Raw genomic sequence first — 26,103 nt, 5'->3', positions numbered from 1 at the left:
GCATGTGAGGCCTGGCGGATTGCGAGTGTGCAGCTAGGGGAGCCATATAGTGGTGCAGCGCCCTGAGAGCACGGATTGAGAAATCCAGCGACGGCGCTTGACAAGCGGTGAGTGTGGGCCTAGAAGATTCAGTGAAGTGCGGCCAGGGCGTCTTACTCCCCTCACATCTTGAGGCCCCCACTAACATTGGCCCAGGAGGGGGGTGATAACCGGTGGGCACACTCGCAGCCTAGTGACCACGACCTTCAAGTTCTCTCATCACCACTGGGGAAACCATCACAGAAGTGGGCCAACTCCACCCCCCAGACATTAGTAGTAAGCGTTGAGCGAGAGGAGCCCCCGCTGCAAAATTCGCCATGTGTGACGTTGTACCCAGGGAGTACAGCCCGCAGCCTGCGTCAAGCTCCTCCTCGCAACGTGGCCCTGACACAGGTGAGGACTCTTTTGTGGGCTGAACCTTGAGGCCTACCACACTGACTTGATCCCCGTGCACTGTCTCTGCGCGCGGCCCCTTAACTGCAGGCCGGGAGTGGATGCGCTTACAAATGGTCGCTGCCAGAGCCCACAAGGATAGATCTGTAAAAGACTTGTTGCTTAAGGCAGAGGCTGGTGGACTGGAGATGATGCCGCGTACCGGAGGGGATCGGAGGAACATGACGGGCTCGCGCCCAGATCCAGAAGTGATTGTCAAAGAACGCTCTGCAGTTCTTCAGACCTTGGCAGAGGACTCCAACACTGCAGACTGATCCACAACTTTTGAGGTGCCGACTTGTGCTTTCTTGATGGGTTGAACCGGCTGTCATGGCCAGGTCCGGGGGGGTTCCTGCTATCCATCCCACGTCTTACCACGGGCGTTTCACCTGGGACACTTGTGGACTTTCTACATAACTGTTCCTTTCTTATGTTCTTTGTTTGGGGTTATTTTTTCTTGGGATCCCTCCTCTTCCTCAGTTATTTAAGGGCTACATCATGTTACCCCACCATGTCTCCATCCCCGACAGAGGTAGCGCCATCCAGCTTAGAGAGTCTGAGTCCACACTTCTATGGCTCCTGAAATCCATATTGTGTCCCGGAATGTTAAAGGGCTGAATAATCCCATTAAGCGCCGGACTCTTCTGTCCTACCTGGAGCGCTCAGATGCCCATATTTGCCTCCTCCAGGAGACACATTTGCTCCCTGCTGAAATCCACAGACTGAGGTCGAAGGCGTTCCCTCACCAGATGTTCTCCTCCGCCTCTTCCAAAACTGCTGGGGTAGCCATTTTGGTATCTTCTAAGTTCCCAGGGCATGTTGGTAGCAAACAGGGTGAAATTAAGGGGAGGTTCTTGGCTTACACCTTTACCTTAGACACACACACATTCTCGGTGGCTTCGGTTTATGTTCCCAACAGTGGACAAGAGGGCTTTATCAAGACAGTAATCCAGGAGCTCACGGGTCTCCTGGACAAAACGGTTATGTTAGGAGGGGATTTTAATATGGTGCTCAATGGCGACATGGACCGCTCTGGGCAACGATGGGGCCAAACGGGGACCCTGTATGACACGGGGAAACAATTACTGGCGGAGGCTGGCCTTACCAACATCTGGAGATATCAACAACCCAACACTAGGGCATACACATTTTACTCCTACCCCCATAAAACGTACAATAGAATTGATTATATCTTTACTTCTGACCCACTCACACAACAGGTCCATGACGTGGAGATCCTCCCCTGACCCGTGTCTGACCACTCTGCACTGCGACTTTCACTGACCCTGCCTCCAAAGCGTCCTACCCGCTGTCTTTGGCACCTTCGGGAGAAAATGCTTCAGCGTCCTTCCGTAGTGCAACAAATTCAGGAGAGCATAGCTGACTATTTAGCCACAAACGATACACCAGACATATCTTTGACGACCCTATGGGAGGCAATGAAGGCGGTGATTCGAGTGGTCTTCATTGGCATAGCGTCAGCAGACAACGGGGACAGACAAGAAAAGCAAGACCGCTTGATGAGCGAGGTCACTGAGTTGGAACGCATCCACCAGCGGACTGGCGCTCCCAGAGTCTGGAAGCTTCTAAAGGTGGCCCGGCACAGCTAGCAGGGTTGGAAATAGCTGGATATGCGGCCCTGCGCCTTAAGCATGCATTTTACGTAGGCGGAGATCGATGTGGCGCCTTCTCGCAAACAGCCTTTGAGCCCAAAGACAGGGTCATAGAGTCGCTGAGGTACAGGATCCCTGGGCGGGGGAGAATGTAGGGAGGACACTGAGATTGTGGGGGCCTTCCGACACTTTTACACAACGCTATACTCGGCTCAAGTTTTACCTGAGACTGAGCCGTCTCAATACCTTCATGGGGAGGCCACAGCCAAACTACTCCCGACCCACACAGCTGACCTAGAAGCCCCCATCCGTCTGGTGGAGGTCATTTCGGCGATCACTCGTCTGAAACGTAACAAATCGCCCGGCCCCAACGGGTTCACATCCGGTTTTTATAAAACGTTCTGTGGGATACTGGCCCCGCTTTTAGTATGAGTTTTTAACTCGGTCGGGTCGTCGCCGACCTCCTCTTTTCCACCCTTGATGTTGGAGGCCTTAATAACAGTGATCCCAAAACCAGGGAAAGACACCCATCTTTGCAGCTCCTAACGCCCTATATCCCTACTCTCTTGTCATCTCCCAGGTCTGATAGATCCGGACCAATCAGGCTTTGTCCCTTGGCGACAATGGTCCGATAATACCAAAAGGCTCTTCCACTTGATGGACCGCTCGGAGATCTTTCCGGCGGAGAGCATGATCCTTTCGGTCGATGCCGAAAAGGCGTTTGACAGGGTGCATTGGCCGTGTCTCCGGGCGACGTTGGTTCATTTTGGCATGCCGGATCGCTTTATTGATTGATTGAAAGTTATGTGAATCCAACCGCTACGGTCTGGGTGAATGGTGTGGCATCAGCGGCGTTCTCAACTGGCAGGGGTGCCCGCTGTTGCCGCTCCTCTTCGCTCTCTATATGGAGCCTTTAGCTCAAAGAGTCCGTGATGATCCAATCATTAAAGGTGCACGCCATGGGAGCTCGGAACATAAACTCGGTCTATTTGCTGATGACCTAGTAGCGACCTTGGAGCACCCCGGGGAATCTCTGCCGGCGTTCGTGGACGAACTGGCCCGGTTTGCACTTGCCTCGGGCTTCCAGTTCAATGTGCATAAGTCACAAGCTCTTAATTTGTCGTTAGAACTCCTACAGCGCACTTTTCAGATTCAATGGGTCCATGACTCTATTACTTACCTAGGCCTTTGGGTGGCTCCCACTATTTCTGCCACTAAACAGTTGAACTACACGGCACTTTTGAAACACGTCCGGTATTCCATGCGAAGATGGAGGACCCACTCCCTTTCACGGCTGGGCCGGATTGCAGCGGTGAAGATGGTGCTACTACCCCAGCTTCTTTACCTATTTCGCACCGCTAATGCCCCCATCTGGAGTTCTACGGGCATTGCAAAGGGATATAGAGCGCTTCATCTGGCGGGATCAGAGGGCTCGGATGCGTCGCGACCTCACGCACAGGGACCCGGTGGATGGGGGTCTGGGTGTTCCCGACGTGTTGGCGGGCGGCTCAGCTGAGAGCACTGGTGGAATGGTCACGTCCCAAGTCCAAGAAGCATTGGTTGTTCATGGACAGATCCCTAGCAGCCCAGCCATTGTGGGGAGTTGTCATGGTCGCGGCATTTGCCGGCGCTCCCGCATCCACACACACAGACACGAACCGGGAGACTCACTTCCGGTCCGAAGCAGGTTCCCGGTCTAGTCCTCACCAAGGACGTAAGGTCATGAGAAGCACTTCCGGGAAGAACGCATATCATCGCGTCTTCCCGCCAACTCACCGCTTCGAATTCCTTCTTGATTCCCGAGGAGCGGGGATCGTATCCGGAGCCCAGCCGCGCCGATCAAGAGCCGACCCTTTCATCTGAAGAACCGTTGGGGAAGCCTTCTGACTGATCAACGCTGAACATCGAGGCGAGGTAACTCCTCTCCTCCACAACTGGAGCCTAGCAAACACAGGAGTGTTGCGGGGCTTGTTTTTGTTTTCACCGCGCAGGAGCGCTTTTTAGTTATTTTGTTAGCATCGCGCAGGAGCGCTTTCTGGGTTTTACTTATTTTGCTTCACCACAAACCAAGGGGAAGAGCCCGTACATACCTTGTCCAAGCGCCGTCGTGCGCCTTCAGAAGCGAGGTACAGTTGGAGGGCATTGATCAGCGTTACAGCCCCTCGCCTTCTTTGCCCGGAGTGGCATAAGGACTAAGGCCCGTAGCCTGTCCAACACTGGTGAGTCCTCGATAGAGGAAACAACGAGGTTCTTCTTTGTGTGTGGATTACGGGGGTGGAACAAGAGAGAGTGGGGTTACCTACTAACTAGGTCCTTTTCCCTGTCTTCCAGCCACCGTCCAACGACCCAACCCGCCGCCTCCTGCCTTCCCACTGGCTCCCTTCCCTGCTTCCATCTCATCCCTGCTGGGTTCTGCTGTCCTTAAGGGGGTAGGTGGGTGCAGGGGCGGGCGCTCTTGTCATCCCTGCGGAATCACTCCACAGCCGAGGTAAGCATTGTGGGGTACACAACAGAATTCGAAGCCCACGTTTACCATTCCGCCTGGATGACATGGGCGACCCGGAGGTTACGTTAAACGACATAGCCGTTATGCTGGCTGCTATGCAGGCAGAAAACCATACATTACGTCAAGATATGACCGCCCTACAGAGCCAGGTGGCAGCTGGGGCCACCAACCCGTGGGGAACTACCCCTAGCCCTAGGGTCGTGCAAGAAGGCGTGTTAAGACAGCCCACATTCATCTTTGGGGGGTCCACCGCTACCACCAACCCGAACAATGCCATTCAAGTCATCGCCCCTCATCCCGTACAGCTGGCACCACCCGAACGTTTCTACGGTGACAGCACCAAGTATGGTATCTTCATCCATCAATGCCACCTGCATTTCATGGTCAGAAACGCAGCCTTTCCTGATGACACGTCCAAGGTAGCCTACATCCTGTCATACATGGGTGGAGACGCTGCTCAATGGTCCATAGCGCTGGTTGAACATGATGATCCCATGCTACACCATCTGCCAACGTTCACGGAAGCCATGCGACGCATGTTCGCTCGTCACACCTTCGTGCAAGCAGCGGACAATGAGTTGCTGAACCTAAAGCAAGGCAACCAGGATTTGCTTCACTACATCACCATGTTCAGTAGACTAGTGATTGAGTCCCACTGGCCTGAGGACAAAAAGGTATCGGTGTTTTATCGGGGACTACGCGATGACCTGAAGGATCTCATCTCGCAACTACCCGACCCACCGGACGAAATCGGCCCCTTCATCGATCTCGTAGTAAAAATGAACTTCCGACTCCAGGAACGAAGATCCGAGAAAGGAAAGGGCGGTGACAACCGGTTTTTGGCCCTTGGAGACAGAGGAACGGACAAAACCAGAGAGGAACCCATTCCCCAGGGAGAGGTGGCGGAACCCATGCAGATTGGGGGCGTAAGAGGGCCCTTGACCAGTCAGGAACGAGAACGGAGGAGGAAGCAGGACCAATGCCTATACTGCGGCAAAAGCAGACATTTCGTCAGGGAATGTCCCGTAAAGCCATCAAAACCTCGGGGTCGAAGGCCCTTTGCCCTGCCTATCACCAAAGTCGACCAGAAGGGAAACGAGGTAGCCCAGTAGACAAAGGGATCCGTCCTCTGGGTTCTCGGTATTGCTCCATAGCGATCCCTGCCGTTTTCGACGGTAACCACCACATGGGGGTGGAAGTTTCATTACAGAATCAGGCGGGCAGAACCTGGCAGGTGACTGCTATGGTGGATTCCGGTGCTACGGGCTGTTTCATTGATGCCGTTTACTCGAGGGCTTTGGGCATGAACAAGGTGTCGAAGGCCCAACCCAAAAATGTTAAGGCTGTCGATGGAACGGACCTGACCTCCGGCCCTATCAGACATCAAACCGAGCTCATGACTATGTCCTTTGCAAATCACCACGCTGAGTCCATCAGCTTTGACGTCATTGATGCTCCTCAATTCAAGGTGATATTGGGTTTACCATGGTTGGTGAAACACAACCCCTGCATTGATTGGGTGACCAGAGTGATACGTTTGGATTCCGAACATTGTTGTGGAACCTGTTACGCTACGGACAACATCCTGGGAGATCGCTCCATACAAGCACGCTCGCTGCCGTTTCAGGGTATGGGGGTGGTGTCCCAAGCAGCGATACCAGAAGAATATCTGGACCTAGCCGATGTGTTCGACAAGAAAGGGGCCAACACTCTGCCACCGCATCGGTCCTTCGATTGCCGGATAGACCTGATTCCCGGCTCTATGCTGCCATGCAGCAGAATATATTCCCTTACTGAGAAAGAGAATCTCCACCTAAGGTCGTACTTGGACGAGTTTCTGGACAACGGGTTCATTCGCCATTCCAGGTCCCCGGTTTCCTCTCCTCTTTTCTTCGTATCGAAGAAGGAGGGAGATTTAAGAACCTGCATAGACTTCCGGGCAATGAACACCATCACTGTGAAAAACCGTTACCCACTGCCCTTGATTACCAACCTACTGGAACAGGTGAAAAACGCCTCCATTTACACGAAGCTGGACCTGCGGGGCGCTTACCATCTTGTCAGAGTCCGAAAGGGTGACGAATGGAAAACCGCCTTTCGGACAAAGTTTGGTCTGTTCGAATACCAGGTCATGCCTTTCGGACTCTGTAACGTCCCCGCAGCGTTCCAGTACTTCATAGACGAGGTGTTGAGGGAATTCATAGACATCTTCTGTGTTGTCTACATAGACGACATCCTGATTTTCTCCCAGTCCTCCGCAGAACACGTCCAGCATGTCCGTTCCGTCCTTCAACAACTAAGGAAACACCGTTTGTACGTCAAACTGGAAAAAAGCGCTTTTCATGTCACCTCTGTTGAGTTCCTGGGGCACATCATCACTCCTGCGGGTATCCAGACGGACGATAAGAAGGTGGACGCCATCCTATCGTGGCCTCCTCCTGAATCCGTAAAGGGGGTTCAACGGTTTCTCGGTTTCTCCAACTACTACCGGAGGTTTATCACAGGTTTCTCGGAGATGGTAGCCCCGATTACACGCTTGTTGCGCAAGGGTGTGCCGTTTGGTTGGAATCAGGAAGCGGACCACGCGTTCCGGGAACTGAAGAGACGGTTTACCCTAGCCCCTGTTCTGATGCACCCCGACACCGAACAGCCCTTCGTGGTGGAAGCTGACGCCTCAAAAGACGCCTTAGGAGGGGTCCTCTCCCAACGGAACACCAGCACAGGACTATTACATCCGGTGGCTTTTTATTCCAAGAAACTCCAACCAGCGGAACGCAACTACACGGTGTCCGACCGGGAACTTCTGGCTATCAAGACCGCGTTCGAAGAATGGCGCCATTTCCTGAAGGACGCGAAGCACACGGTTACCATCTACACGGACCACAGGAACCTTCAATTCCTACGATCGGCACGTGCCCTCACTGCCCGACAGCTTCGGTGGACCTTATTCTTCAACGAATACGACTTCGTCATCACGTTTCGCCCCGGGAAGGAAAACGCCAAGGCCGATGCCCTATCACGCCTAGGGGAGTCTGACGTGGAACCCGACCCCATCGAACCGGGTCCCATACTCTCGGAGGATCGCTTCCAGGGAGTTGTGACATCCTCGGAGTTTCTGGCTCAAGTGGAAAAGGACACGGAGCATGCAAACCGGGGAGCTCTGGTGGCGGAAAACGCTGGGGTAACATGCGTGGACGGATTGCTGTACCGCGGTGCCAGGTTATACCTTCCTGGGTGTTCCAGCCAGCGGACGGCAGTCAGCCTGTGCCACGATCATGTCTTATCAGGCCACCCCGGCTTCCACAAAACGCTTGAACTTGTGCGAAGGCAGTTCTGGTGGCCGTCTATGGTGTCTGACACGAAGAACCATGTAAAGTACTGTACCATTTGTCTCTTGAGTAAAAACAGTTCAGAACCCCCGGTTGGTCTTCTGCGTTCCATCCCTGTGCCACCATACCCGTGGCACACGATCTCTATGGACTTCGTGGTGGACCTACCCCGTACCAAAACAGGGCATACCACGGTACTCACCATTGTCGATCACCTGTCTAAAATGGCGCATTTCGTGCCCTTGGCGAAGTTACCCACGGCGGCGGAGCTGGCTCTGATCTTCGTACAGGAGGTGGTGCGCCTCCATGGCATCCCTTCATCCGTCATAACGGACCGGGGTTCGCAGTTTGTGTCCCGCTTTTGGAAGGAGGTGTGCAAGATCCTCGACATGGAGGTGCGCTTGTCCTCTGCATACCACCCCCAGACCGACGGTCAGGCCGAAAGAACGAATCACACCATGGAGCAGTACCTCCGTTGTTTACTGCTAACTGTCGAGAAGGAATGGTCCGAAGTACTCTGGATGGCAGAATACGCCTACAACAACGGAAAACATTCAGCCATCGTTATGTCGCCATTCTTTCGTCTCCACGGCCATCACCCCCGCACCTCCTCCTGGGAGGTACCGCGGGCCAGCTTGTTGCCGACAGTGCGTGCCTACCACAACGCCCTGCGCAGCCTTTGGCAGCAAGCTCGGTTTGAGTTGGCCAAAGCGAAAGACACATACAAGACTCACGCTGACGCTCATCGTCAAAAAGAACCCATGTACAGCGTGGGTGATCAGGTGTGGCTCTCTGTTCGGCACCTCAACGTGCATGGTCCCAAGAAACTGCTACCCCGTTTCGTGGGTCCCTATGTCATTGAAAGGGTGGTTAACCCCGTGGCTATGCGGCTCTCGCTGCCCCCGCACATGAAAATCCACCCAGTCTTCCATGTGTCCCTTCTGCAGCCGGTCCGCCCGGGTGGCACTGTTCTGTCTCCCCCATCTCCGGTGGTAGTGGAGGATCATGTGGAGTACGAGGTCAGGGCCATCCTGGGGTCCCGTCGTACTAAGGGTAAACTATACTACCTGGTGGACTGGAAGGGTTATGGCCCGGACGAGCGGTCCTGGGAGCCTTTGTCTCATGTTCGCCATGCTCCCGACCTAGTCCGTGCTTTCCATCAGGATCATCCCTTAAGCCCCCGTCCTGCTTCCTCTTACTGGGTCTCCGGAGGTGCGGGTGGGGGGGTACTGTCATGGTCGCGGCATTTGCCGGCGCTCCCGCATCCACACACACAGACACGAACCGGGAAACTCACTTCCGGTCCGAAGCAGGTTCCCGGTCTAGTCCTCACCACGGACGTAAGGTCATGAGAAGCACTTCCGGGAAGAACGCATATCATCGCGTCTTCCCGCCAACTCACCGCTTCGAATTCCTTCTTGATTCCCGAGGAGCGGGAATCGTATCCGGAGCCCAGCCGCGCCGATCAAGAGCCGACCCTTTCATCTGAAGAACCGTTGGGGAAGCCTTCTGACTGATCGACGCCGAACATCGAGGCGAGGTAACTCCTCTCCTCCACAACTGGAGCCTAGCAAACACAGGAGTGTTGCGGGGCTTGTTTTTGTTTTCACCGCGCTGGAGCGCTTTTTAGTTATTTTGTTAGAACCGCGCAGGAGCGCCTCGTAGTTATTTTGTTAGCATCGTGCAGGAGCGCTTTCTGGGTTTTACTTATTTTGCTTCACCACAAACCAAGGGGAAGAGCCCGTACATACCTTGTCCAAGCGCCGTCGTGCGCCTTCAGAAGCGAGGTACAGTTGGAGGGCATTGATCAGCGTTACAGCCCCTCGCCTTCTTTGCCCGGAGTGGCATAAGGACTAAGGCCCGTAGCCTGTCCAACACTGGTGAGTCCTCGATAGAGGAAACAACGAGGTTCTTCTTTGTGTGTGGATTACGGGGGTGGAACAAGAGAGAGTGGGGTTACCTACTAACTAGGTCCTTTTCCCTGTCTTCCAGCCACCGTCCAACGACCCAACCCGCCGCCTCCTGCCTTCCCACTGGCTCCCTTCCCTGCTTCCATCTCATCCCTGCTGGGTTCTGCTGTCCTTAAGGGGGTAGGTGGGTGCAGGGGCGGGCGCTCGTCATCCCTGCGGAATCACTCCACAGCCGAGGTAAGCATTGTGGGGTACACGACAGGAGTCCCCTTTCTCTCACGCAAGGAACGCCCTTGCAACCTATATTTCTCAGAGGTAACTCGGCCCATACTGTCGGCTTGGGACAGGACAGCCATCGCCAGGGGGCTCAAGACATTCCCATCTCCCATCACGCCCATTGTCCAAAACCCAGACTTCTCACCTGGCCTAGATTATGGGGCATTTCATCACTGGACGACCGAAGCCAGCTGCTTCATAGGACATTTCTTTGACCTTTCTGGTCCGCACCCTTTCATCGACTGAGCGCTACCGGTACCTACAAATTAGACATTGGGTACTCCATAAGGAGGTGAGGGAGGGTGCAGAGAGGCTACTTACACCGTTTGAGAGATGGTTAATCACCCGACATAGCGATGCACGACTGACCTCAGACCTATATAAATGTACTCGAAACACCTCTGACACTGGGAAATCCCCGGGCCAGTTGCACTGGGAGGGGGAGTTGGGCAGGGAACTCACACCGAAAGAATGGAGGGACATCTATTACCGGGCCCGACGCACGGCCCGCAATGTCCCATCTATCGAAACAGCCACTAAGTTGGCCACCTATTGGTACTTAACTCCGGTGCGACTTCACAGGGGTAACCCTTCGCGCAGCCCACTGTGCTGGCAAGCCTGCGTCTCGCCGGGCACCCTAACACACTTACTCTGAGATTGCCCCACCCTGGGGACTTACTGGCAGAAAATCTTAGAGGAGGTCGACTCCCACTTTGATACTCAAGTCCCAAGATTCCCGGTATACATCCTCCTGGGACTCCCCAATGCCATCACTTTCCCGCTTACATCTAGGAGAGGTAAACAAATAGCTCTATAATTAGGTGCAGCAGTCCAGAATATCCTGACACGCTGGGGTTCTACGACAGTCCCCACGCGCTTAGGCTGGCTTCATAAACTATGGTCCATCCTAGGGATGGAGAAGATCTCTCTCTCTTTAACTAACCCTGGGGCTTCCTTCCTCGACTTGTGGATGCAAGCTTTCTTCTTTATCAAAATGCTCCTCGAGTGCAATGCCAAGAAGAACGCTTCATGATGAAAACCCCAAAAATGGAGCTTTGCATGATGTTGGCGAGGAGATTATTGCAATACATTAGGTGGTGTCTAAGGCCCCGAAGTAAAAGTCTGGAAAGCAAGCTTAATAGAGTGAGCAACAGCAGTTGAGCAACTAACTCTGGGTCAAAGAACTCATCGCATCTTGTTGGCTATCATTAGCCTAATGTACAGACAGGGGAGTCCTGCGAGAGGCCAATGCCCTGCTGCACTTTTGCCTTTAGCTGTTTGCAGAATGTGGTTGGATGCACTTTGGCCTTTAGCTGTTGCAGAATGTGGTTGGATGCACTTTCTCTTCCCAGAAAGCCAATTCCTCCTCAACTGCCGCACACAGCTTTCGTGTCCAAAGAATGCCCTAATTTACTATTGCCCAGTGGGTGCCTTTCCCTTTTTAGAACTTACTATCTTTATGCATCTATCATAACCATTGCTGCATGTTCTTCAGGAGTACCCACTCCGCCTCAACAGAACCAGATCATTACTCCTGGAAGAATGAAAGCGATAGAACAAAGATAGAACATCCCAACAAAATCTGCTCTCACAATCCTGCAATAATACATACATGCAGCATGCGGAAGACAGCAACAATCCCCGATAATGATCAATAGTGCAACTTTACCCAGCGAGATCAGCGCTCTGTGAATTTCTTTCATCACGTTCCCACAAAGCTCCTTCTGCCATTCTTGTAAAAGATTCCAATCATGCTCTGAGAAACAGCCAGAAGCATCACCGAAGGGAACCTGTGTCTGGAACAAATACCATTATGTTGCTTTCTTGATTGCTGTACTCCGTGAAATCTAGAAAACGGTGGCCTTGCATTCATTTTAAATACATTGAACTTAATGTTAACTTTCAACCACATTCTATCATCTTCTTTTTGAATGAAAGCAGAGATGGGTACAACTAAATCTGTTTGTGAAAGTAAAAAAGATGCAATAAGTAAGCTGACAGGGACGGGCTGAAGACCACTTTAAATATAAAGAAATAGATTAAATAATACAATTTAAGACTCAGTGCCTGATTACAAGTGGGTTGTTAAAGGATATTCCCCTCACAAGCACCTATATTGCATGAAGTAATTACAGGGTGTGATAAAGTTTTGCTCCATTAAATTTTGCAGATGAAATCTGCAGGAAATTAATAGGGAAAATGACCTGCTATTTATCTGGATATGCTATTGTATGTGTGTCTGTGCGTATATTTGTATTTATGTCGTATTTGTATTGCACCAAAAGGCAGCGGAGTGCTGGGTGAAAGGCAATCTATAAGGTCAGCCAGTGATAAGAGCTGAGCAAGTTTGTGGCTCGTTACTATACTGTGATGAAGGGTTCTTTAAAAAACTTTGCCTTCAACTCTTTCCGAAACTGGAGCAGCCTTTGGCTGGTCCTGATGGATACATGAATGTTGTTAACCATCCTTAGTGAGATTGGCAAAGGCATGCTTCCTTGGTTTTGCTTTTTTTACACTTCTTAAGTCTCCAGTCTGATGGTGCCCAGGCTGCTGGTGTGCCAAGAGACATCAGAGATGGTGAGTTTGTCTGCAAAATAAGCAGGGCTGTTATCCATGATGGTTTTGTAAATGATGCATCCGGTTTGAAGATCTTGCTGCCAGCAAGTGGAGCTAATGTAATTCCATCAGGATGAGACTGATACGGTCATATTATGTTACAAGTATTAGTAGAGTGTGCTATCATCCGTGAGGGTATCGTAGCGCTATGCAGGTGCTGGAGCTTAATCTGTCTATAGCGAAGTTATTTGAAGAATCTTCAGTCTATTACGGAACTCAAGAAGCGAGGAGGCTCAAATGTGAGGATGTTAGTCATTCCGGGCTTTAGAAGCAATGCGTGAGAACGCCTGGCCCTTGTCTTTGTTTCTGTGTAAGTGTGGGATATGTACGAGTAGGAGTCGGACAGAGCAGAGGTGTCCGTGTGGTTGACAGAAGGTGACGCTACTGTTTAGGTAAGCCGGACCAAAGTTGTGTAGTGCCTTGAATGTAAGTGGAAGAAGTCTGAAGTGAGGGCATAAGTGTGTAGGGACCCAGTGGAGTTCCCTGAGGTGTGGTGTGTGCATGTCCTGTGTGGAAGTGTGAGTATCAGCCGTGCTGCTGAGTTCTGGATGGTGTACAACCCTATGCTTGGTTGTTTAGAGATTTCAGCGGTGAGGGTGTTTTCGCAGTGTAGTTTGCTGGTGATGAGAATGTGGTTGCTAGTCTTCCTGGTGTGGTTGGGGAGCCACTCGAAGATCTTCATTAACGTTTTCAGGGTGTGGAAGCACGATATCATGTCACCTTTGACTTGGGTCTCTATGTCCAGTTTGTTGTCTATGATGATGTAGAGGTGCTGGGTGAGGATGTAGGTCCCAATTCGGCAGGCCAAAAAGTTACATTCCTAAATGAGGTGATGCGGATCTGAATTGTCGGTCTTGAGCTTCAGACAGTTGGACGTCATCCATTCGTCATGAAGGTGGTGATTTTGTTTCAAGTGTTGGCGGTCCTGTCTCAGAGAAGATTAGCACCTGTACGTCGTCAGCGTACGAGAGGGTGTTTATGTGGTGCGCTTGGATGACGTTGCCCAGTGGGATCATGTATGTGTTGAAAAGCATGTGGCTGAGGAAACAGCCTTCCACTACTCTTCAGATTAGTTTGCAGGTTACTGAGGAATACGATGCCATGCTGACAGCTTGTGTTTTCTCAGTTTAGAAGGAGCAGATCCAATGGAGGACGGATCCATGGGTGTTGATGCCATGCAGGCGTCTGATGAAGATTGGGTGGTAGACGTGTTGAGATCTGCCGATAGAGCCACGAGGATGAGAGCTGCTGATTCACCTTAGTCTAGTATCATGCAGATGTAGCCTGTGGCGGTGATGAATGCCACTTCCGTGCTGTGGAGGGAACTAAAACTGGATTGAATGATGTCGAAGAGTTGATGGTTATTGAGGTGGTCGGTGAGGAAAAGACTGATTAGCTTCTCTAAGACCTTGGCCGCATATGGTAGGAGGGGGTGTTAGAATCCGGGGTCTCTGGTTGGCGCAGGTATGCACTTGCGACAAGCAGGGACCCTTTCCTCTAAGTCAGGGCAAAGGATTACTCGTGAAAAATAACCCCTGCTCACCCTCTAGGTAACGTGGCGCGAGCAGTCATGCTAGATTCCAGAGGGCATGAGGTTAAGCATTTATGGTATCCCACAACAACCACCAACCCACCACACAGAGACTCCAGAATGTAATTATGAAAATATAATTCTTTATATAAAATCTGCAAGCAGGCTTTCAAATACAATCTTGAGGCTTTAGATTTGGTTCCAGTTACTTGGTTCTAAAGTTCTAGGAGGCCACAGTTCTTAGAAGGCCAAGCTTCGATGCAAACTTCACTTCTTGGGGGCCAGTGCGCACTGTAGCGCCTTCTGTGCGTGCCGTACCGGCGTTGGTACGCGCCGTACCGGCTTCGGTACGCGTCGTACGGGGTTGGTGCGATCCCCCCTGCGCCCCACGCTTTGCGCGTGAGCAGGCATACGGAGGTTTCAGCAGGACGGGCCGCACAGTGAGGAGTACGTGTCGCACAGTACCTTAATCCTTCAGGGAGAGTTCGGGGCGGCCTCAGCAGTTGGCGGCGAGGTGTCCCACGTTGCGGGCTGTCCCGTCTAGCAGTGGACAGTGAAGCTTCGGAGGGCGCCTCCGGACCTCGAGACTCGCAGCGAGGTTGGGGGAAGGAGGGGCAGCTCGAGGGTGATTCCAGCGCGCAGCGCTGCCAGCGTCGTCCAGTGGTGGCGAACGTGCGTGTCGTCGGTCCTTGCAGTGATCTCTGCGGCACGGGGACCACAGAGGCTCAGATCGACCAGTTCCTCTTTACGGTGCGAACTCCAGCTTGAGGGGGGGCAGCAGCTTACTTTGTTCCGGCCAGGCGAGGCAGGCCGTCACTGTGCTTGCAGCGGCATAATCGTGCAGGAGTCGCGTTGCTCAGCGGAAGGGGTCACACAGGTTCTTAAAGTGCGGGGCAGGTGCCCGGTTGCACTCTGATCTCTGGAGTCAGCGTTAAGGGCGATTCCACCCGCCGCAGCTTTCCTTCTCAAAGGGAGGGGTAGCGCCCACTGTTCCTGGGGCGCAGTTCAGGGGGCAAGTTCACAAGCAAGCCCTTGGAGATTGTTCACAAAGCACAAGTTGATTTCAAAGTCTTTCTTAGTCTTTTCCTCTCCTTCTTGCAGCAAGGCACCCACCACAGGCCAGTCTCTCAGGCTTAGAGACAGTAGTCCTCCATGTAGCTTTCCCAGGTCCTCCTCTTCGGGCAGAGTTTCTTCTTGGCGTAAACAGGATCTGATTTCTTAGGAGCAGGGCTCCTTCTTTTATACACAGTTTCTTTTGTTCTTTGTGGCCAGGGGGCCTGTGCCTGTCTCAGTCCGGTTTTGGAGTACTTTGTTGTGGTGACTCTGCTCTTTCCTTTCAGTGCACAGGGCAGGGACATCAGCCGCTCCACAGGGGGCGGAGCCAGCATTGTGGTGGCAGAGCACAAGCCTATTCAGAGTCAAGATGTACTCCTCCCACCCATCCTGGTGTAATCTCTCTACCCACCACCTGGCAGCCAGCCTTTCTCCTGCAATTCCCCAGCCCTGCCCCTCACTGAACCTAGGCAGCACAGACACACAGCAGAGGCGGACTGAAATGGCTTAGGCAAGTAAATACTATCTTTCTAAAAGTAGTATTTACAAACACAGGATATTAAAAAAAAATTTACTAAAAGAAGTATTTTATTATTCTGAGTTCAGGCATACTAAACTTGACTTTCTACCATGCTCTCTGAGTCCGCTGGGATTATAGAGTGTAATAATTCCAGCAGCCCATTCTGGCCTATGGAGAGCAGGTAGCCTTCAATAGTGAAAAACGAAAATGGCTGTAATTCACTATTAGGACATGCCACGCACATCAGGGCATGTCCCACCTTATGCGTACAATGCACCCTGCCCTTGGGCCTACCAGAGGGGTGACTAATATGTAGTTAAGGGAAGGTTTAGGGACTGGCAAGTAGGTGCACTTGCGCAGTCAGCATGACAGTACCAGACTGCACGCAGGTTCTGCAATGGCAGACCTTAGACACATTTTACTAGGCCGCTTCTGTGGGTGGCACAACCAGTGCTGCAAGCCCACCAGCGGCATTTGTATTTACAAGCCCTGGCACTCCTGGTGCACTTTACTAGGGGCTGATAGTAAACCAAATAAGCCAAACATGGAAACCAATCAATGTATACACTTTTCATAGGGAGCACTTGCACTGTGGCACTGATTGGCAGTGGCACAGTGCCCTGAGCAGCTAACACCAACAAAACATGTGAGGCACATCAGCAAAAAAAGTGGAAGGGAGACTCACGCCAAGGTGCCAGGTCTAACAGGGAGATAGGCCCGTAGTTGGAGAGAGTGGATGTGTCTGCGGAAGGCTTCTTGAGCAGGGGTGTGACAGTTTCCAGGTGTCAGGATATATTGGCTGAGTTGGTGGAGGCGTTTAGGAAGTATAGCCATTTGGTGAAGGAGTGGTCTGGGCAGGGGTTGGCGGGAGCATAAGTGCATTGTCTTCATGGTAGCACTTGTTTTGACTGGGTGATGGTGGTCCAGGCGGTCAGTGTCTACTCCGCAGTCTCAGTGAGGAGTTTGGTGGCCTGGGTGATGGGGTCTGGTTGCCTGCTAACGTTTCCATAGATGGTGGCGATTTTGTTGCTGAAGAAGTCAGAGAGTTTGTCACAGAGGTCTTGTGATTGGGTTTCAGCTGGAGGCTGCTGGCAGGGCAGTGAACTCCTTGACAGTGGTGAAAATCTCCTAACTCTTGTTTGTGCAGATGTTGATATGGTCTGGGATAGTTGTACTTTTGTCTATCGGCATCCACTTGTGGTGGCGTCTTACAGCAGATTTTCAGCTGTTTTTGCCTGTGGTGTCTTGGGTGATTCGCCATCTATGCTCCAGTTGCTTGCAGTGTCTAGTTAGCCTGAAATCTTCTGTGTACCATATTGCATTAGGTCTGGGTCTTGCTATGATGCCTTTCCGTTTAAGAGGGCCAGAAAATCAGTACAGGAAGATAACCTTCTGTTGGAGTTTCTGATGGCAGTGGGTAAGTGCTGGTGTGGTTGGGGCATGCTGAGATCCAGTCAGTTTCAGTGATTTTGTTCCAGCTCCAGCGGGCAGTTCCGATGGTGTGAGGTTTCGGGTGTTGTGGGACTTGAATGATGCAGCTGATGACCGCGTGTCTGTCCTGGAGAATGGTACTGTCTTGTTGACTGTTAGGTTGCTTAGGGAGGTGTAATTTGGGTCCAGGAGATGACAGTATGGGTCAGTCTGGTTACATGCTGGATGAGACCTAGCTTTCAAGGGTCTTTGGGAGAGCCGTGGAGCGTGGTCTTCTAGGTGAAATTTGAGATCTCTGAGGGGGATGAATATGCTGGCATCCATGATGAGGAGCACAATGAAGTCTGTGAAGTCGTCCGTGTAATAGGAGCGGGTCCCAGAGTTCTGCAGATAAGGGTTCCTCATAGGCTGAATTTGGCTGTGGGGTGGAGCTTGAAACTGAGCTGTTCCATGTATCTGGCAGTGGTGGTAAAGTAGATGATTGTGCCCTTGAATATGATGGGGACTATGCCTCCGGGCTCATTTTGGAGGTCCTGCCTAACAATCTTGTAGTCGGTAGAGATTGCTGTGGCAATGTCTGGTGCTAAGGTGGGGTTCAGTCAAGATTGCTTAAAAAAAAAAGAATGTCACAGGAATGTTCATAAAGTAGGTCCCAGATCTCTGTAGAGTGCTTGGTGAGCGAAGGAGTTTTTAGACTGACTTGATGAGATATCTTTTCGTTGTGCTGAGATACTCAAGTATCATGACCCTACACACACTGCAGGACATACCCTGTATCCAGTCTTCAACAGCAGTGACAGAATCACCTACATCTCTGCCTCCCAACTTACATGGACTGACCACTACACAATAAACTTCGAAATCACTGCATCGCAAGACAATGCACCCACAAGCATCAACCCACCCAGCCAGAGCACCAACAAAGTAACAGAGGCAGGCTGGCTCAGCGCCCTCAAAACTGACCAATCCAACAACACCAACAACTTTGCGAAGGACTTCACCAACTTCAATAAATGTATCAAGAACTTTGCAGCAAACTGTGCAACAAAGAAAAACCAACAAACAAGCCAGCTGGTATACAGAGGAACTCTGAAAATCTAAATGCTACTGCAAGCAGGAAGAGAGAAAATGGAGAACTATGACACTAATGCCAAAACCACCTACAATGCCGCAATCAGACGCTACTACCAACTTCTGAGAGTCACCAAAAGAAAGGCACTAACAAAACAGATAGAGATGAGCTTTACCAGCAACAAGGAGATATTCATAATCGTCAGAGTTCACCACCCCCGAGGTCACAACCAACACCATGACAGGAACTCTGTGACAAGTTAGCAAACTCCTTCATAGTAAAGTAGAAAAGTTCTACAGCAACTTTGAACAACAATCAGACCCCAAAGATCTGATAACCAACCTGTCCATCACAAACTGAGATGAACACCTGATTGAATGGAAAACTCTCAACATAGAAGACACAGCAACGATCATAAAAACGGTACACTCCGCGGCATCTATGGACCCATGCACCCACCCCATTAACAACATGGGAGGGCCACCAATCAGCAGCGCCCTAACTCACATCATCAACACCTCCATCAAATCTATCTTCTTCCCAGAAGTCTGAAAGCATGCAGCAGTCAAAGCCCTCCACCAAAAAACATTGGCCGACCTCGGTGAGCTGAGCAACTTCCGTCCCATCGCTCTGCTTCCTTACCCAGTCAAAATTAGGGGGAAGGCTATCAACAGACAACTCACCAGCCATCTCGAACACCGCAACCTGCTGGACCACACTGAATCAGGAGTTTGGAGAAACAACAAAACAGAAACAACACTGTTCTTTAGCCATGGATCACTTATATGCTATACTTGACCAGGGAGAAGCTGCAGCCCTCATCCTACTCGACTTCTCCAGTCTTCGATACTGTCTCCAACCACATCCTCGTCAGAAGACTCCACAAGATAGGCTTCCAAGGACCAGCCCTCAACTGGATAGGATCCTTTCTCACAGGATGAACACGATACAGACTACCAGCTTATTTATACATTGGAGTCCAAGAAGCTGATCAGTGGAGTACTTTAGGGTTGTTCACTCAGCCCAACCCTGCTCAACAGCTACATGACCCTGCTTATGAGGATCATCAGATCCAAAGGCATCACCATCATATTCTACACCGATGACACTCAACTTATCCTCTCGTTGACAGAACCGTTTACCATCACCAGAAAGCGTCTCCAACTGAATGATAAACGTAGCAGACTGGGTGAGATCTAGCTGTCTGAAACTCAACTCTGACAAGATGTAAGTGCTGATCTTGGAAATAAGAATTCTCTGTGGGACTCCAGCTGGTGGTCTTCAGAGCTTGCACCAACTCCCACTCCGAGGGATCATGCCAGAAACCTAGGAATCGTCTTGGATGACCAGCTCAACAGGACAGTGCAGGTTAATGTGGTCATCTCCTCCTGCTTCCACATTCTTCATATACCCGCAATATATTCAAATGGCTACCCTTAAACACCAGACGCACCATCACTCAAGCCCTCATCAATAGCAGTTTAGACAATCGCAATGCACTCTACACCAGGATCTCTAACCACCTCTTACACTGCCTCCAAACCATCCAGAAATCCACAGTGAGACGCAATGTTTGACCTCCCAATAACCAGATTTAGAATCGCCTGTTGATGATGCGGTCTTCCAATGGAAGTCCTAGGTAACAAGAGGGCTGTGTGCCAGGTCAGGGCACTCCGCCAACTCTCAGGGACATCTTCAGAGGTGTGAGGAGGATACTGTACGGCTTCCAAAGGAAGTCCTAGGTAACAAGAAGGCTCTGAGCCAGGTCAGTGCACTCCGCCAACTCTCAGGGACATCTTCAGAGGTGCGAGGAGGATACTGTGAGGCTTCCAATGGAAGTCCTAGGTAACAAGAAGGCTGTGAGCCAGGTCAGTGCACTCCGCCAACTCTCAGGGCCATATCCGGAGGGTGTCAGAGGAGGATACTGCGTTCGTGTCACAAACATGCTTTCCAAAGTACGACAGAGAGCGCAGGTGCACCGGTGCGCCAGGCACATTCTGTGGGTATGGAGAGACATGGTGCTGTGGTGTGTTTTATTGCAGTTAAAAAATCTGAATGTGTGGATTATAACAGGAGTGATGACTAAATCTGTTGAAGAATACAACATGTAGGAAATGATGTGTGTGTTGGGACCACTGGGGTGAAAGTAGAATCACAGGAGGGGCGGGAATCTAATCATTCTGAGTATTTAAAGGGGGGTTAACCCTACCTGGAGTGACACAGAAGGGGGGAGGGGGCGAACCCTACCTGGAGTAACGGGGGGAGGGGGTGAACCCTACCTGGAGTAACCCGGGGGGAGGGGCTGAACCCTACCTGCAGTGACCCGGGGGGGGGGGGGGTTGTTAACCCTACCTGGAGTGACGGGGGGGGGGGGGTGGCACAGAGGTGAGTCGTCAGGGGGCCGAATGCAGCAGGAGCCCCGGATACTGAACAGCCAGCAGCGCCTCCGGACTCACCTCCATGGGCCTCCGAGGACGGCTCCTCCCGGAGCTCCGGCGGAACAGATGCAGGAGGGCGGTCACAGAGAAGAGAGACCCGGGGAGACCATGGACGCCCTCCCTGCTGAGCGGTGCGTGAGTGCTACACCGACATCTGACTGCACATGCGCGACGCAGAGGGGTGCCGTACCTTACTGCGCATGCGTGGGTGAAGTAGTACATGCATCACTACGCATACGTATGAGAGACGTGACGTCATACCATTCTGTCCATACGCAATGTAACCAACTGCGCATGCGCGGGAGACGGGTGTCACTATTGCAACAGACGTATCCGTGTGCCCTACTGCGTATGCTTAGGAAAGAGGTGCCGTCGTGTACTGCTGCGCATGAGCAGGAAATACGCTCTACGTTCTTTCCTGTCCTACTGAGCCTTCTTAGAGGATGAGACCGGTCCTGTGTTGGTGCGCATGCGTGGAGAAGTGACGCGGTGTTGTTGAAACAGAGGTCCTGTAGACATGGTCAGGTTGACCAAAGTAGTTTATATAATGTAACCCACACCCGCTCCTCCTGGTGCTCCCGCGGCATCTGCCCCACTGTACAGTTAGAGCAGGGCAGACGAGAACAACAGGACATGGAACAAACTTTGAAGCGCAACAGTGCCCAAGCATGAGATAATGACAAGGTGTCCCTAAAGAAGCAAGGACAACTTGTCAACACAACATCACCCCGCTTTTTACAGCAAACAAAAGAAAGGTGACTTGAAACGAATAAGAACACAAACTCATTAAGCAAGTACCTGAGTGGTTTGTGGTCAGTGAAAACTTGGAATTGCGTGCCCCATAGATGCATTTTGAATTTTTCAATTGCCCATGCACACGCAAGTTCCTATTTTTCGATGGTGCGGTAATTAAATTTAGTAGAGCTCAACGAGCGTGATGCAAAAGCAATTTTCTGATCTCTTTTACCAACCCACCGAGAAAAAATGGCACCTAAACCTAATTGACTTGCATCCATTCTCACACAACTTGGTTGTCCAGCTGTAAAAACTGAGAGAATGGGTGCAGAAGTAATAAGATTTTTAATCTCAGAAAAAGATTTCTGCACTGCATCAGACCAAACAAAGGTTTTGCCCTTGCGTAACAAGTCCCATAAGAATTGAACAATCAAAGCGTAGCAGTGTATGAAATGTGAATAATATTCACACAACCCAAGCAAAGAGCGAAGTGTGTCTTGGTTAGCAGGTGGTGCAGTATCTTAAATGGCAGAAATAAGAGACATCTTTGGACTAATGCCATGACTAGATATGCAGTGACCAAGATGGTCAAGTTGATCCACCATGAATTTGCATTTCTCTTTCCTGGGTGTGATGCCTATATTCTCAAATACCTTCAACACCCTTCTCAAAATTATATTGGGTTTCCTCACACTTTCTGCAAAAACGAGCACATCATCTTGAAATGCCTGTACACCACAGATTTCTTTTACAATGGTGTCCATGAAGATGCTTGAAATATGGCCTAACACTCAAAGGGACACACCTCACTTTGTGAACTACAGGAATGGCATCCTCTTTAAGTTTGATACAGTGCTCAAATCGTGATATGTTACCAATTTTGTCATTGAAAATCATTTGAAACTTGTTGATAACATTGTTCTCATTCACATCAACATCAGTCTCCACAAAGGAAATGGGATGTTCAGCCAGAACAATAGGATTCTCTGCACCAGGTATTAAGATGATTCCCAATCTGGCTAGGTCTTGCCACCCTATGATATTCCTCCCTTTGACTGCAACATAGATTTTGGTGGTGATTTGTTTTACTAAGCAAGACAACGAGTCAATAAAATACCCAAGCATATTGATGTCCTGTTCACCAAAAGCTTTTGGGTGAATGTCAGTTTTGGGCAATTCCCTCTTGCACCATTTCTCTGCAAATACAATATCTGAAATGATGGTGATGGATGCTCCTGAGTCAGCCACCTTTATTAGGGGTTCTAAGCCACAATGGCTTTGCACCAGGGACCTTTCACTGTAACTTGAGATGTTTCATCAGAAGACATTTTTAGTACAACTTTAGCCAAGTCACGGGCACATGTATCAGAAGTGACATCTACTGAGCTGACTCTAACTGTATTTTTTGTGCTTCTGCAAACTGACATGAAGTGTCCCATCTTACCACATTTGGTGCACCGTTTATTAGAAGCTGGAGAATTGGGGTTGTTGCCAATATGTATGCGTGAACCATATCTATAACAAATGGTGGGTGATTTTTTTAAAGAACCTCTGGTATGTTTGCTTCTGGCATCAACTAGGACAACATGATCATTCTCTTCAGATATGGATGATACAGGAGTACTGCTAACAGATGTTTCAGCAGACATTACTTTTGAAGAGATTATTGATCTTTCTATACCTTTTGTAATTTCAATCGTCTCAGGCAAGGTAGGGTCTCTGCAGCCTAAAAGCCTTTCCTGGATTTTTTTCGAAGAACAACTGTGAACAAATTGGTCTCTTATGCAGGTGTCTAGAACACCACCAAAATTGCAAGTGGAGGCTAACAGCCTTAATGCAGAAATTTAGTCCTCTACAGATTCATCAATATTCTGTTTTCTTCTCATTAAAATTACACTGTTCAAACAAGACACCAAGTACCTCTGATTTTTTTTTTTGGTGAGCCTAGCTATAGCCTCTTAGTACACATTCCAACCCTCTGGTGCTCCTGCAGGTGGTTGTACTTGTGGTAGATTGTTAAAAACGTGTTGTCCTTCATATCCCAGATGACCATACAAAAGGGCAAACTTTCTTTCTGTGGCATCATTTGCAACTAAATAATTCTCAAATGAATTAAACCAGTGTTTCCAACAAATGACTAGTTTCCCGGAAGCAGTAAGAAAATGTGACATGTTAAGTAATTGGTTATTGGATGCCATGTTACTTCCAAAAGGTTATGCATTTAAAAATGATGCTCTAAGGAAAATGCCCAAAAGAGTTTAAAATGAGCTGGGTTACTACAAATGACAGAAAATGAGAGGTGTGCCTATCACAAGAGTGCAGGCAAGTAAAATGAGCAAATTCAAATTAACAGTGTGCCTGTCACTGAGTGTGCAGGCAGGTTCAATTACCATAGAAAATAACAGTGTGCCTGGCACTGAATGTGCAGGCAAATTAAACAAATATGGAGCAATAAGGTGTGCCTGTCACCGAACAACAGGCTAAGTTTACCCGATCCGTAGTGAAATTCGGATTGAAAGAGTGCAAAGCATGTGAGCCTGAGCGCTTGCACTTGTGCTGCTTGAGAGGGGTGGAAGGAGCACATGAATCAGGAAGCTCGGGCTCGCTTTGCTAAGCAACAGTGAAAGTAGTTGCTGGCAAGCGAAGCCAAACACCTCCTCCTAATCCCAAAATACCGGAGGTTCCTCCTCCAGCGATCACGTGATGAAGTCGTCGCGTCGTCGGAAGTGGAGCGGAGCACGATCAAGCCGCTGGTTGAAAAGCCAGAGCAGACGCGGAGTCCAAAGGAGTGGGCAGCAAGAAAAGCTGGAAAAGTATGAAATTAAGTCGGTCGGTGGGTTTATCTTCCGTTCATTTTGCCATTCTTGTCACCATATGTTGAAAGAGAGATCCTGTAGACACGGTGGTTGACCATAGTAGTTAATTATGCAATTTCGTGTTGAAGTAGAAAACCCACAACCGCTCCTCCTGGTGCTCTCGTCGCATCTGCCAAACTATACAGTTAGAGCAGGGCAGACGAGAACGCCAGAACATGGAAACAACTTTGAAGGGCAACAGCGCCCAAGCACGAGATAATGACAAGTTGTCCATAAAGAAACAAGGACAACTTGTCAACACAACACGTGTCCTACTGCTCATGTTCAAACAATAAGTGCAGGGATGTCTTACTGCGTATGACAAACTCTAAAGCGTCTACTGAGACTTTATTATCTTACTGCGCATGACCCGTGTGTTATTGGGCAAGCCCAGGAGATAAGTGCTGTTGTGTCTTACTGCACATGACCGCTACTAAAGTGTGGGAATGTCCTATTGCGCGAGCAGAGGAAAGCACTCTGCCCAGGAGGTGATATTATGTCCGGACGTAGGCGAGGATAGAAGATTTTCCAGCAAATGCAACAACAATTTTAGATTCTATTAAGGATACAGAGGAGAGGGTTGTGCTTCTCAATCTTTACTACTCATTTTTACAGCAGCAAATCAAAAAACAGTAAAACATTTTAATACGACACATCCCATGAGGCTTTGAACCACGCCTCCATAAATCACCAATCGGAACAGTCCGATGTCTACAAATTAGCGAGGCATCACCTTCATTCCTCTTTCTGTGCAACAAGCAGTCTCTTTCTAGTGCAATCCAAAACAGGATACAGTTTCAGCTCTCAACGGAGAGCAAACTCCAAATAACGGGGTCTCGGAAGAGACAACTTTATCTATGAACTGGCGTAGAGGGGTCCTGTCCTGCCAGCTTTGACTCACTATTTGAGCAGAAGCAATGATGACCTGCATATAGTAGGTCTGGAGTGGGTGAAAACATGAGCCTGTCGTGTGACACAAGCAATCATCAGTGGCTCAGATTCATTCAAGCATTTCTTCCATCACTTTGGTCTCTATTAACGAAAGGGCTAATCTTGGACTGCAGGACCCAAAGCATGCAAAATGTCAGTAAGCCTATGAGCCTCACAATAATGCTGTGAGGCACACTGGGAAAGAATGTTCAAGATGGTAGACACAGACATGTCGTGGATATTACGCTGCCAGAAGTGTTGTGCACCCGCTCAAAGCGAACACTCGACTCATGAATAAGACTTTGCCTTGAAGCCATGATGGGCCATCAGGGCCTCACAGGGAAGGAATGCTGATGAAAACAAAACCTTAGATGAAGGTGGAGCACATAGCAGCAACATGAGGAAACACAACATTGTGAAGGCACACAGCGAACGTGTCAATGAGACACTCCTCAGCTTCAGCAATCGAGAGGTAGAAGGGTACTCACTGGGTTTCTTTTGTCCATGGGATTTCATGTTTCAATCTCAGGGACTGGCAGGATTTGTTGTGTTTACAATTGTGCAGTTTTTGTGCTGTTTTTGCAATAAATATAACAACACTTACATTTCATGCCTGGTTCTGCCATTTATTTGTTGTGCTTTACTTTAGACTCTGCTCCAACCCTCATGCCTCACATCAAAAAGGAGGCCAAGGCTGATAGTTCTTCCACACACTCTTTGCCTTTTAAGTTCATTTTTATAGGTATTTATGAAGCATTCGCACAATATGATGTGCTTACATAGTTTATACTTGTATTTGTAGGCAGGCATTTCTGTC

The 26,103-nt window shown here is 50.0% G+C and overlaps 1 protein-coding gene across 9 annotated transcripts in view; it reads right to left on the bottom strand.

The window, feature by feature from the left end:
* The window catches only part of LOC146839127 (uncharacterized), a 239,364-nt gene extending 218,411 nt beyond the window's left edge, over nucleotides 1-20,953 (bottom strand). For 5 of the 9 annotated variants that reach the window (XM_085603135.1, XM_085603140.1, XM_085603139.1 and 2 more), the window contains exons 1-2: nucleotides 20,785-20,922; nucleotides 11,775-11,901 (exon numbers count right to left, since the gene is read on the bottom strand). In XM_085603135.1, the coding sequence (XP_085459261.1) occupies nucleotides 11,775-11,901; nucleotides 20,785-20,790 (133 nt within the window). In that variant the 5' untranslated portion in view covers nucleotides 20,791-20,922. Of the gene's footprint in view, nucleotides 1-11,774; nucleotides 11,902-20,784 lie in introns of all 9 variants that reach the window. The other 4 variants (XM_085603136.1, XM_085603142.1, XM_085603141.1 and 1 more) reach the window with 3 other exon arrangements.
* Between the last annotated feature and the right edge of the window lie 5,150 nt (nucleotides 20,954-26,103).

This window comes from Triturus cristatus, chromosome 4_2 (genome assembly GCF_964204655.1).
Source record: "Triturus cristatus chromosome 4_2, aTriCri1.1, whole genome shotgun sequence".
Classification (NCBI taxonomy): domain Eukaryota; kingdom Metazoa; phylum Chordata; class Amphibia; order Caudata; family Salamandridae; genus Triturus; species Triturus cristatus.
The sequence above is the reverse complement of the archived record's forward strand: the minus strand, read 5'-3'. Positions and strand labels throughout refer to the sequence as shown.